Source organism: Quercus robur, chromosome 10 (assembly GCF_932294415.1).
Source record: "Quercus robur chromosome 10, dhQueRobu3.1, whole genome shotgun sequence".
Taxonomy (NCBI): domain Eukaryota; kingdom Viridiplantae; phylum Streptophyta; class Magnoliopsida; order Fagales; family Fagaceae; genus Quercus; species Quercus robur.
Genome location: NC_065543.1, coordinates 26,433,118 through 26,447,239, shown reverse-complemented (window position 1 = coordinate 26,447,239; position 14,122 = coordinate 26,433,118). Strand labels below are relative to the sequence as shown.

The 14,122-nt window shown below is 36.5% G+C and overlaps 1 protein-coding gene across 4 annotated transcripts; it reads left to right on the top strand.

Annotated features, from left to right (window-relative positions):
• On the top strand, positions 1-13,475 carry LOC126702012 (uncharacterized). 4 transcript variants are annotated; one of them, XR_007647608.1, is made up of 4 exons: positions 1-1,054; positions 2,662-2,828; positions 3,979-4,076; positions 12,961-13,174. XR_007647608.1 is itself a non-coding variant. In XM_050400551.1 (3 exons), the coding sequence occupies exons 1-3, from the start codon at positions 56-58 to the stop codon at positions 13,166-13,168; spliced, it is 1,374 nt and encodes a 457-aa protein (XP_050256508.1). In that variant the 5' UTR covers positions 5-55; the 3' UTR covers positions 13,169-13,475. The 4 variants fall into 4 exon arrangements, 1 of the variants encoding a protein (XP_050256508.1); XR_007647610.1 differs by lacking the exon at positions 3,979-4,076 and adding an exon at positions 3,042-3,210 and having other exon boundaries at positions 12,961-13,109; XR_007647609.1 differs by lacking the exon at positions 12,961-13,174 and adding an exon at positions 3,042-3,210.
• The last annotated feature ends 647 nt before the right edge of the window (positions 13,476-14,122 follow it).

Here is a 14,122-nt window from a genome sequence, read left to right as displayed (position 1 = left end):
TTCTGGATCGGTGTAAATTACAATTGTAGGATAGAATTAGAGAGAGAGAGAGGTGATGATGAAGCAGAAAGGTATAGAAGAAGAAGTGGAATTGGCAAAAGAGAGATGCAAGGGCGTGATAGATAGGATAGAGAGATTGGGCGTGAGCCAGTCATGCAGGCGCACTCTCCTCAGACTTGCCCTCTCTGACCTCAATTTTCTCACCCGTTCATCATCCACTTCCAGTTTGAATATTGGGCACCTTGAGGCAATAGTTCACATTCTCCAACAGCCTTTTATAACCGGAGTTTCTCGAGTTTGCAAACCCATTTCCTCACCTGTCCATCATCTTGATATTGTTTGTACTCTCAACAGGAACCCTGTTTGGATTATTGTATCCGACAGAAACCCTACCTACATTTCCTGGGATTCATCCCCTAAGAAAAAAACTAAGGGCTTGAAATTTCGACTTCAACAACTCCTAACTCTAGCCCGCACTTCAACAACTTTGAAACCTTCCTCTATCATTCTTTTCTTCTCCAATGGACTTCACTGTAACGCCTTTATTAGAGAAAAACTTTGGGAAGAATTCGGGGCGTCTGAGATTGAATTGGACTTTTCAGTTTTCGATTTTGATTTCGACTTCTCTGATGATTCCGATGGTGAGTGGGTAAATGTAAATGTACTTGGACGATCGTATAGAGGGGCATGTGTGCTTGAAATAAAGGTTGTTGGTGGTGATGATGATGATGATGATGATGATGATGATATTACTGTTTTAAGTGCTGTCAAAGGCTCAACCACTGTTGCTTCAGTTGTGCCAAAGCTTTCGGAACTTGCGGCTGATACTTTCTGTTCACTCATTTCGGGCCTCAAAATCCTCCCTTCACATGTTAAAAAAAAGCTGGAAATGAGGGGTTTGTTAGCCGAAGGTGATCTTGTTAACTTTGACACAACAGCTTTGATTGCTCTTGTATCAGGGATCAGTAATGGCTGTACTCAGAAACTTCTGGCTACTCCAGAGAGTGAATTGAGGCAGCGGTTTAAGGGAAACTATCCGTTTGTGATTGGACAGGTATATTATCCTATTTATTATTTTAAGTTCTGTGCTTCATGATACTTAGTCAATCTATAATCTTTAGCATCTTCATGTAGGAACATAATTTTTAAGGCATAAACCATTAATGTGATGTTGGGAACTATGTCGGCTGTATGATTTTTATTTAATATAAGAATAGAGGCTTGACTGAAAGTGTAAAAAACCTGTGCTATGTTGGTTGTGTGGAGTACCTATCCCAATCTGAGCCAGGCTTGACCTTAATTTTAATTGTGTAATAATGACAATAAAATGCTTATATAAAGTGAAACATTTGTTTTTAATTTTGAGCAGTATGGATATTTGGTAATTATGTGTGTAAAATAAATGCTTGATATGTTCATGTATGAATTATAGCTGTACTGCTTAAAACATGGCCTGATATAGCATCCCATGATGCACAACTCAGCACGCTCAATGATGTGGCTATTGGCTACTGAGAACATCAACAGGCATCAGTCAGCTACTTATTTTTTGACATCCTTCCAATGTTCAAAAAAAAAAAAAAAAAAAAAAAAAAAATCCCTTTGCAGCTTCTGTAGCCTGTTTTATTTTATTTATTTTTATTATTTTCTTCTTCTTCTTCTTCTTCTTATGGATAAGTTAAGAACTTCATTGAAAAATGATGATGTAATACAATGAACCAAATCACACAGGAAGTAGACTATGGAATCAGCAAATTGTCAAAAAATAAATTGCATGGAAGGTACAATAATCAAGAAAATTAGGCAAAGAATTAAAAGAAAAAAAACCCGAAGCATTCCTCCATTCAAACAAAGTCTGGAAGAAAGAAAGTTTCAAGTCATGAATCTATTTCAAGTCATGAATCTATCTTTCATTCCCTTCAAATGCATGTGCATTCTTTTCCCTTCAAATGTATGTGCATTCCTCCATTCAAATGAGGCAAAAGGTATCATGCTCCATATACTGTAGTTCTGTGCCTGTTAAACTTCCCAGATTAGCTAGCTAGAAGCTCCAGAACACTCAGCATACCCCAATGAACCTAAATAGTGAAAACACTGTATTCCTTATCTTTCTAGCTACAGTGCAGTGTAGGAGTAAATGATCTGTGGTCTTCCCATCCCTCTTACACATGCAACACCAATCAATCACAATTACTTGTATTTTACTTCTCTAGCCTCTTTCCTTAGCTTTCTATGTGTTTTTCATTCAAATCATACTCTAGTTGTATTTCTTCATATCACCCACTCTACTCAAAACCTATGGGTAACATACTCTAGTTGTATTTCTTCCTTAGCCTAAGACAATGCATTTATCCCATTCATGCACCAAAAAGAATAGAATAAAAAGAGAGAAATACTGACCCAAAAGAAACAATCATTAGATTTTGTTTCTTTCTCCCTTAGCAGTGGGGCAGGATTTCCCTGCTTAAAATTTACATCGAATCCCCCTCCTCCCTGCCTTTTTTTCTTGCATTTAGTTATTTTCTGAATGTTAGTCTTCCTATTTGATGCTGACGGTTGAAGTTTGTTAATCCATGTGTGAATTTTCAATTATTCAATGCTCTTAGCATGTTTTAATATCAACATTCAAGAGTACTTAATTTTGCCATTGCTTTTTGCTAGGTGATGTCTGAAATCCAAAATCCAATTCATGTGGAATTGGGCAGTATAATATCTGGCAAGCTAGGCATAATATGTGAAAGTGTTCATTCAGAGTTCAAGGAGTTAGTACTAATGTGTGGAGGGCCTAATGAGAAATTCAGAGCTGATCAATTGCTGAAGCACCTGACGTGAGTTTCTTGACTAGTTTATATCTTTCTTGAAGTCTTTGATCTGCAACAATTTTGGAAGGAAATAGATATGCACATTATAAAATCAACTCTGTCATCTAATAGTTTTGAGATCATTATCATTGATTTTTTTGTGAGAATGATTTTCGTTTCTATGCTCGGTAGATTTTTACATGTGAGAGCTAAAAGGACTGATTACTAAATAATTCATAGGTAGAGCAAAAGGCCAATGAGTTATAGTTCTACAGGCGCCTCCTCCCCCGTGCAAAGCTAGGTGGAGGATGAGGTCATGTGTCATGACCCACTGGGTGCATGTGTAACTTACCAATCAAAAAATGCATAGGTAGAGCCAAAGAGTGCAAACCATGGCTAAAGCACGTGCGTGAGTTTCTTGACTAGTTTATTTCTTTCTTGAAGTCTTTGATCTGCGACAATTTTGGATGGAAATATTTATGCATGTTATAAAATCAAATTTGTCATCTAATACTTTTGAGATCATCATCATTGATTTGTTTGTGAGAACGATTTTCGGTTCTATACTTGGTGGATTTTTATTTGTTAGAGCTAAAAGGATTGATTACTGAATAATTCATAGGTAGAGCAAAAGGCCAATGAGCTCTAGTTCAATTGGCACCTCTTGCTAGGTGGAGGATGAGGTCATGGGTTCATTACCCATTGTGTGCTTGTGTAACTTACCAATCAAGAAATACATAGGTAGAGCCAAAAAGTGTGAACCATAAAAGTTAACAAGCATTGATCAAATGAATGAAGGGGCTCTGGTTTATACTTTATAGGAGGGACCTCGCCGTTTACTACATAAGCATTGAAACGATACCACTACTTTTTTTTATTCATCTATATTTACTACTTTTTGTTTGTTTGTTATTACTAAGCTTTTTAATATCTAAAATCAATATCGATACAATTCCTTATTTCAAGATTTTATTACTTTTAGCATAAAGATTAACTAATGTTTAGCTTTTAGTGGTCCTTGAAATTTGCGTGACCAACCATAATATGTTATGTTTTAGGTTCTCTAATAAAAAATTTTGTCCAATCAATATGTAATTCAGGTTGTCATGTAATGTATTCTGTATAAGTCACCTACTTTGTTTTTTGTTTTTGTTTTTTTGTTTTTTTTTTTCTACAGTAAGTTTCTTAGGTGACTAAACCCTGAGATTGAACCTGAGTTCTCTCCCCCACGGGGTGAGCTGGGAATACCACTTGGGCCACGAGGGCTTGTGGTTTGTAAGTCATCTACTTATAAATTACTTTGTTTTGATAAGAATAGAAATAAACTTTTTCTTCAAGTAAATTGAGATTTCTGTTTCCTGAATCTACTTTAACCCTCTACTTAAATCAGGGAATACACTTTATTTTTTCTGCAATTGCATTGTGCTTACTAATTTTTTCTGCAAAATTGTTCTAGAATTTATCTTCATTGAATTTTTTTCTTTGGTCTTATGGACACCCTAGTGCACCCCTGCCCCCCCCACCGCCACATGCTAAAAGCTATGCAGTGTGTCACACACACATAAGTTCAAATAATCTGTCTGCTTTTGATTTCAACTTTCCCTTAAAGTACTTGGGAGAATTCCAGCTGGTCATATAACCTTTTTTAGCAGTTTAATTATTAATTGATTCTCCTTATTTGATGTGATTATGGACCCTATTTATAAACCTTAAAGGAAAGATTACTAGTAGGTTAATTTTGATAAATGAAAAGGTTCTTAATTTTTGGAAATTTTCCATAACTTGGTGGTGATGCCAAGTTAACTCTAGGTGGCGAAGTCTAGGATTCAAACAGCTCTATGTGGGGAATCCATAAGTTTGTCCTACTCTTGCTTTTAGATCCCTACACAAATTCCTTTTGCAGGCATGCAACCATTGTATTGTATCAGCTTCACTAAAGTTTGAGATTCCTACTTAATTTTGAAGTTAACAGGGAACAAAAGCAAAAATGAATCACATTAAGAAAATGATATGGTTTTTATTGGCATGAATAAGATGTGCTTTAATAGAGCAAAGGGGCATAACCCTTGTAAACAGAAAGTATACATGGGATACATTAAAATCTCAAGAGAGTGTAAAAAGATCAAGAAATTCAAACAAATTTAAAAAACAAAAGTGAGGAAAAAATTGACAGTGCTATAGGTCAGTTTTCTGTTAATACGTTTGCTTTGTAGGAGGAGCTCACAAGGATGCACTCTAGGTGGAATACAACATGGTGTGTGATTGGTGATTTTAATATCATTCGATATACGAGTGAGAGATTTGGTTGTGAGGCTTTCAGTTCGGCTATGTTTGCTTTTCTGGATTTTATTGAGGCTAATTACCTTGTGGATTTACCTCTTAAAGGGGCTTCGTTCACCTGGTTTAGAGATTCAGGGACAAATTGTATGTCAAGAATTGATAGGACCTTGGCATCGGTGGATTGGGTAGATCATTTTGGGAATGTGTCTAAAAGGGTATTCCCCTGAGTAGTTTTTGATCACTGCCCACTTTTGGTGGTAGTTGGTAGTGTCAATAAAGGTCGAAGTGCCTTTAAGTTAGAGAATATGTGGTTGAAAGAAGAGGGTTTTGTGGAGAGAGTTCGGCAATGGTGGAATGGATATTGCTTTCTGGGTTCTTCGAGCTTTATTGTGGCTCGTAAATTAAAAGCTCTTAAAGATGACTTGAAAAAGTGGAATAAGGAGGATTTTGGAGATTTGGCCTTTAGGAAGAAATGCCTTTTATTTGAATTGTTGGGTTTGGATGCTAGAGAGGACTTGTTGGGTCTTTCGTAGGAGGAACAAACTCGTTGTATTCAGATTAAGGTGATATTGCACATTTAGCCTCTTTGGAGGAGATTTCTTGGAGATAAAAGTTTGGGATATTAATTGTGAAGGAGGGTGACAATAATACTCGCTTTTTTCACCAGTTAGCAAATTCTCATAGAAGAACTAATCATATTCGAGGTATAGAGGTGGATGGTGTCCTTTATGAGGATGAGGAAGAGGTGCGGTCTAAGGTGGTTCATTTTTATTAGGGTACACGGAGTCAGTTACTTGACGTCCTTCTATGGACGGTTTGGAGTTTGCTAGTATTGAGGAGGATGAGCGGCCTGCTCTTGAAAGGGATTTTTCTAAGGAGGAGGTGGTACCAGTCCTTCAAGAGATGGAGGGTGATAAAGCCTCAGGTCCTAACGGTTTCACTATGGCCTTTTTTCATAAATGCTAGAGTGTTGTAGAAAATGATGTTATGGCCTTCTTTGATCATTTTCATAGGAGCTTAGAGTTTGAATGGTCTTTGAATGCTTCTTTTCTATCTTTGATTCCCAAGAAAAATAATGCACTGAGTATCAAAGATTTTCTGCCTATCAGCTTAGTGGACAGTGTGTATAAGCTGCTATCTAAGGTGTTGGCTAACAAATTGAGAATGGTGCTGGACAAACTCATTTTGGAGTCGCAAAATTCTTTTGTTAGTAGTAGATAGATTTTAGATTCAGTGCTTATTGCTAATGAATGTTTAGATTGTAGAATGAAGTATCGTACTTCAGGGGTGGTGTGTAAGTTCGACATCGAAAAAGCTTATGATCATGTGAATTGGGACACTTTGTTCTATTTGTTAAAGAGGTTGGGCTTTGGGGGTCGATGGAGGAGATGGTTAAAGGCTTGTGTCAATACTGTCTACTTCTTAGTTTTGATTAATGGATCTTTTGCTGGTTTCTTTGGTAGCTCTAGAGGTCTAAGATAAGGTGATCCATTGTCTCCCCATCTTTCTCTTTTGATTATGGAGGTTTTAAATTGGATTCTAAAGAAAATTAAGGAAGGTGGTCTCATTCAGGGTTTTCATGTGGGACCAATTAATACTACTGGTATTTGTATTTCTCATCTATTATTTGCTGATGAGACCATTCTTTTCTGCGATGCTTCGAAGGAGCAATTGCTTTTCATTAGGCTGACTTTGACTTGTTTTCAAGCTTTTACTGGTTTGAAGGTGAATGTGGGGAAAAGTGATATTGTCCCTATTGGGGAGGTAAGCAACATTCACACTTTGACTAATATTCTTCAGTGTAGGGTGGGCAGTCTGCCCATGATTTATTTGGGAATGTCATGGGGAACTTTGTATAAGACAGCTTCTATCTAGAATCCAATTCTATAGAGGATAGAGAAGAAGCTTTTGGGTTGGAAGCGGCTTTATTTGTCAAAGGGTGGCAGACTCACTTTGTTGAAAAGTACCCTTTCAAGCCTTCTGACTTATTATCTTTCCCTTTTTACGGTTCCTAAAGCTGTGGCGATTAGATTAGAATGTATCCAGAGGAATTTTTTGTGGGGTTCCTTAGTTGAGTGCTTCAAATACCCCTTGGTGGCTTGGGAAAAAGTTTGCTTATTGCGTGAGTTGGGTGGTTTGGGAATTCGGAATTTAGTGTCTTTTAATTAGGCTTTATTAGGGAAATGTCTTTAGAGGCATGGCCACGAAACTACTCATCTGTGGCAGAGGGTTATAGCCATGAAATATGGGGAGGGGAAAGGTGGGTGGAGTACTAGAGTTTGTAGAAGGGCTCATGTTTGTGGTTTATGGCGAAGTATAAGTGAAGGGTGGGAAAGTTTTTCTAAGCATTTGTCTTTTGTGGTGAGGGATGGTTCTCGTATTCTTTTTTGGCATGATAAGTGGACTGGGGATAATTCTCTTAAAACTCTTTATCCTCAGTTATTTGTGTGTTCAGCCAATAAGGAATAAGGAAGCTTGTTTTTTTGAAGTGTTAAGTCCTCTAGTTGGTGATAATGATAGTGTGGAGATTAAGGTTTTATAGAGAATTCAACGTTTGGGGGTTAGCAGCTTCCTACTCCTTTCTTCACTTCATCCAAACTCGGATTCCTAGGGGTGGAGATTGTGATAGACTTTGTTGGTGTCTCAATAGAAGTGGGAAGTTTGACATTTGGTCTTTTTATCATAAGATTCGAAATGTAACTCTTTCTACTTTCCCTTGGAAGGGCATTTGGAAAGTAAAGGTTCCTAAAAGGGTGGCATTCTTTATGTGGACAGCAGCTCATGACCAGATTCTAACTTTGGATAACCTTATGTTTTATGGTTGCCCTTTGGCGAATCATTGTTGTATGTTCTGTTGTAATGAGGAATTTGTGGATCACCTACTGATTTTTTGTCCGGAAGCTCATTCTTTGTGGATGTATACGCTTCAGTTGTTTGGGATTGATTGGGTCATGCCAGGTTTAGTTGCAGACTTATTATTTTGTTGGTATCATTGGCTTGGAAAACATAATTCTAATATTTGGAATTTGGTTATAGGCTGTTTAATGTGGACTATTTGGATTGAATAGAATCGGCATTCTTTTGAGGATACTAGGAAATCTCTGGCTTAGTTGTTAGATTTATGCCAATGACCCTCTTTGATTGGTTTTGGTGTTGGGGTCTCTCAAATTGTTCTACACTTATGGATTTTCTTTCGTCTCTTAGAATAGCTTAATGATTGTTTGTTAATTTTTGCTTCTTTTTACTCTTTGTTCACTATTGTGAACCTTGTGTATTTGTCCTGCTATTCCTTTTTCAATAATATTTTTTCTTACCTAAAAAAAAAAAAAAAAGTGGATATACATTCTTTAGTAGCATGAACTATAAGTTCAAAATAGTTATTGCACAAATCTTTAAAGCTTTGAGTATTTTTGTTCTCTTCAAATACAGAACATTGGCATATAATGGAATGGGGCTCCACAGCCAACATTCTGTTGCTAAGCAAACTGTACTTTCGAACAAACTAATAAACACACTACCCGTCTAGGCATGATGCGGTACACTCCAAACAAACATAATCCCAAAGTTCTTTGACTCTTTCAAAATAGAAAACTAATAATCAATGGATTCACACTCTTCTTACACGTACAACCCCAATCCACCACTATGATATGGCGTTTTCTCAAATTGTCCATAGTTAGGATTACCTAATGCTGTTGTCCTTGTGAGTTGACTCTTTGGGGCCTTGGTCTTCTATATGCTCTTCTAAGGGAAATGATTATCTGGTTCAAAGAAGCTATATTTGTCCTAGGGAGGGAGGTTAACATTGTTAAAAAGTACGCTTTCAAGCTTGCCAACTTATTATTTACTGTTCCCGAAAGGTTGGAAGCTTTAATCAAGCTTTACTGGGGAAATGGTTATGAAGGATTGGGAATGAAGCTACACATCTATGGAGACGGGTTATTGCTATGAAGTATGGGAAGGATTGGGGTGGTTTGACTTTGAATACAGTTCTAGGGACCACGGGTGTAGTCTGTGGAGGAGTATCAAGGTAGGTTGGAACTTGGAACACTTTTCTTCAGTTTGGGTGTTTTGAGGTGGGGGATGGCACTTAAGTTCTGGCATGATATTTGGTGTGGGAATCCTCTAAACGAAGTGTACCCTAATTAATATGTGTGCTCAGTTGATAGGAATGCCTATGTTGATTTATTCATGGTGAGTCAGTTAGATGGGGCAGCGCAGAATGTGAGAGTTTGTAGAGGATTCCATGACTGGGAATTGGAGTCGGCGAAATCCTTTTTAGATCTTGTCTACAAAAGTCCCTAGGAGGGAGGGAGTCAATAGGATGAGATGGAGATTCAGAGGGAGTGGGTGCTTTGATGTTCTTTCTTTTTATGAGGCCCTCTGAGGTCAAAAAGCTACTTCTTTATCTTGCAAGAGTATTTGGGGTATTAAGGCTCCAAGGAGGGTCTCGTTTTCGTTTGGTCAACAGCTTGGGTAAAGATTTTTACTTGGGGCGAGGCTTCTCTCTAATTGGTTGGTGTATGCCGGTGTAATAGGGAGACAGTGGACCATTTGCTAATCCATTGTGGAGTTCTGTATGCTTTATGGGTGTAGTTTTTAGAGCCTCTGGAATTCAATGGGTGTTACTACAGAGGGTAGATGAGCTCTTGTTCGGATGGAGGAAATGGTGGGATAAACACTCTTTGGATATTTAGAATTCTGTCCTGTTATGTTTGATGTGGCTAGTTTGGAAAGAGCTAAATAATTGTATTTTTTTGAAGATTTGGAGAGGTCACAAACTCAGTTGGAAGCATTGCAGATTGAACTCTATTTGATTGGTCTTGCCCATGAGTTCATATTAGTAGTATTTCCATTTTAGATTTTAAAGAATCACTTTACCGTTGAACAGAATCCTTTTGTAATTCCTTTGGGTTACGTTGTGTTCATAATTGTGAACGTGAAGTAATCTTTTCTTATAAATAAACTTCCATACCTATAAAAAAAAATATTTAACGTCAAAAAGTTTGGTCTTTGGATGGGGTCCAACACAATTTGTCTTCTCCATCCTGCCCCAATCTTATGGAAATAGACAATAATAATACAAGATGATAAAGATTTCAACTCCCAATCTTTCACAGATCTAATAAAATTGAGAGGGATTAAAGTTACTATTTGGAAAAAAAAAAATTTTGATCTAGTGCCAAAACATACTTATGTCAAGCTGTATGAAATAATTTTTGGAAAGGCCTCCTCGTCACTGCACCAAACATCCTGCCAAAAGTAAATGTGTTCCATCTCCCATCATGAATCTAAAAGATCCAGAAAAAGTTAAGTTCTCCATCCCTTCCTTATATTTTCCTGTAAGCCTACCCATACGAACCATTAACTGTTTGGAACAAAATCCCCTCCCCGCCACCGCAATCACCCTTCTCCCCAAAAAACACTAAAGAGGCTCTTTTTCCATCGCACGCTACCAAAGACTCTTCCCTGATAGTGCCTTTTAAAATATTAATAAGTTTTTGATTCCCAAGCCATCCAACTGAATTGCTGCACAAATATGAGATCAATTAACAAGATGCAATTTGAACTCATCTATTATTCCACCCCATGAGAAATCCTGTTGCAACTTCTCATCGCATTTAGCAACACTAGCTGGGATAGGAAAAAGATAAGAAAGTTGGTGAGTTAGAAATGGTACTTTTTATCAATTTAATTCTTCTTCCTTGGATGTAGAGCCTTTTCCAACCAGCCAATTTTCCTTCCATCTTCTAAATAATTACATCTCAAATTGACATTACTATGAACATAGCACCCAATGGTAGACTCAAATATTTCTTGAGTAAAGTAAGGTACCATGGATCCAAGTATACAAGTGTTGGATAGGCTTGGACTTGGTATCTCACAACATTTTTTGCAGTTGGAATGTTGAATTCTGAATTCAATTTATTGCTTTCATGAAGCAACCAGATTTCGATAAGGCCTTTCTTCTTTTCATACTACGTTGTCAATGGTAAAAAATCACATAAAGCAATGACCTACTCCAAAATCAAACTAGAGAGAGTTTTCTTTGGGTCTGATAGTCAATGGGTTTGTTTTTGAGAAATAAAAGATTGTGTAGTCAATTCGAGATGACCAATCTCTTGAACTTGATAGAGGAAATATCCTTTCTTAGTTAATTTTCTACTTAATTCTCATTAATGCATTTAACATGCATAAATAGCCAAGGATGAGATAACTTCATCAACAAATCCTAAAACAAAGGAACTAATCCTATCCTAAAAATAAGAATTAAATTGAATACAAATAAATAACAATACTAAACTATTTAGGAAGATTTATTCTATCACTAAACTAAATTCAAATAATTTGTCCAACACCTGGGTCATAACATTCCCTTCCCCTACAAGATGAATCTTGTCCTCAAGATTCCGAAACATGGAAATTGATACTTGCTGACACCATATCCTTCTTTCCAGCTGGAGAGAACTCGACCTCGAATCCTAAAGAGTTGAAGGATAAGAATTTGGACCATGGATACTTGCGTCAATTCTTTAACCATTTTTGTGAATAGAATAGCTTTGATTTTCACATCCTTGAATTGATCGGGAATGATAAATTCAATGTGTGAAATTAGATTAGGCTTATTTAAAATCACAAGATCCCTTTGATCTATCTTTTCCACTGCATTAATCCTTTGATCTTCAAAGGTGATTTGTATAGCAGGTGCATCCTCCAACATAGTACTCTCTAGAATTGTTGGTGATGTTTGAGTACATCACTTTGATTCTCCGAAATTTCGTGGGATCCTTGAACTATTGATTGTTCTTTTAATTCCAAAATTACAATGGATTGTTTATCTAAGACCTCTATCATTTGATCCCACGAATCTTGCATCCTTGCTATGCTTTTGGATATGTCCTTGACAATCTCTAACATTTGGTTAACATGCTCTAACATTGTTTGTTGGTCTTCAGGATTGAAGCTTTGATATGAGCTAGACATGATTTATATATATATATTGGGTGTGGGTTGTGGGGACTAGTGTGTGGGGTTTTCTTCTTGGCTGGGTTCGGAACTATTTTGGGTTTAAGGCAGGGGCTAATAAAAAGCAAGTTGGAGGTGGTATGCTTACTGGTTGACAAGTTGGACTCTTGATGGAATGGGTTGTTTGGGGCTTGACAGATTTTTTTTTTTTTTTGCCTTTCTCTAATGGAGACGTGGATCGAAATGCTCTGATACCAAATGTTGTGAACTGAGAAATAAAAGATAGTGTAGTCAATTCGTGATGACCAATCTCCTGAAGTTGAGAGAGGAAATAGACATTTTTGGTTAATTTTCTACTTAATTCTCATTAATGCATTTAATGTACATAAATAGCCAAGGATGAGATAACCTCATCAACAAATCCTATCATAAAACATAGGAATTAAATTGAATACAAATAAATAACAATACTAATCTATCTAGGAAGATTTATTCTATCACTAAACTAAATTCAAATAATTTATCCAACACTTGGGTCATAACTGTACATAAATGAGAACAAATCTAGGTTGATTGGATATAACTAGGACAAACCCTATCAAATCAAATTTAGTTCCACTCATACTTGTATGTCTGCTTTCTGATATTTGCACTGCAAATTGTAGTTACATAACCAATGAGCCCTCTCAAATGGAAATTCCTCCTTTCACAACTCACAAGTGTAGGAGGAGGGTGAGGTTATTGATTCAAAACCTATTGGATGCGTGCATAACTTACCAATATTTATTTATTTATATGGAAATTAAATAAAACATTTTGTAATTTTTTGCACGTCCTTCATTAACTCTACAGTTCATACCAATTAAATAATTTTCATGACATTGTGTGCTGATAAGCTTGAGGATTTGAACAGGGTTGTGGCTGATAGTCCTTCCCAACGTGTGATGGGCCTCCCAACTACCAGAAAGTTGGCATTGAAGAACAAGGTTGTTTTTGGCACTGGTGATTACTGGCATGCTCCAACTGTAACAGCGAATATGGCATTTGTCAGAGCAATTTCACAGACTGGAATGTCCCTGTTTACTATTGAGCATAGACCACGGGCTTTAACTGGTGATTAGTCATAGTAACTAAGTGTTGAGAGTCTTGAGACTTGCCTAATAAACAGCCTTGTAGGTAACAGCATCTCAGAGTTAGTTGGACAGAATTGATATATGTACATTAACTAATACCAAGTTGAACATTTGTACAGAGTTGATCCGCGCTAACAGTTAGCTGCTTGGCTGCTTCAATTAATATTTTCACACATGTCAATGAAGAACGACTTGTTATTGCTACTAAAATAATTGCATGTCTGGGGGACCAAGTAATGGTCGTTTGCTACATTAATTTTATTGAAATCATCTCTTTTTTTCTTGCAAAATATCATCATCAGGGATCTTTTTTCAAAATTTTATATTACGTGATAAAGAGTGTTTATTGCAGACATCCAACAGCCAAATCCACAACATTTTGTATGTTGCGGTTCAAACTGTCATGACCTGTTTATTCTCTTACTACAGGGATGGTAATAGATTTGGTTTGGGAGGGTTCCCAATCCAAATATACCCTAATAGACTGGTTCAGAATATCAAAACGGATATGAGATGGGTTTTGGTTTTAAATTTTTATTTTTTTAAAGCTGATAGGAACAGTGATTTGTGAATTATGAAGAGTCTGGGTTTTTATAAAAACATTTCTAAACTTTAGGTCAAAATCAAATGAATTGATGTACGCAGGATCTTTAATAATTCAGTTCTAATATATACACACATATATATATATATATATATATATTCTTTTAAAGAGATCTTGAAGGGTCATTGAATAGGGTTTGATGCTTAACGTAGGTTTAAGTAATAAAAAAAAAGATTGGATCTTGAATGTGTTTGATGGTTGTTTGGTAAAAAAATTGTGAATAGAACAGAAATAAAGAAAGTATACAGCAGACATCAGTCACACCTACGTTTAAGTAAGCAAATACAATCAGGTTGGAAAAGGCAAAATTACACTCTCTTACAATTAGTAAGTTGTAG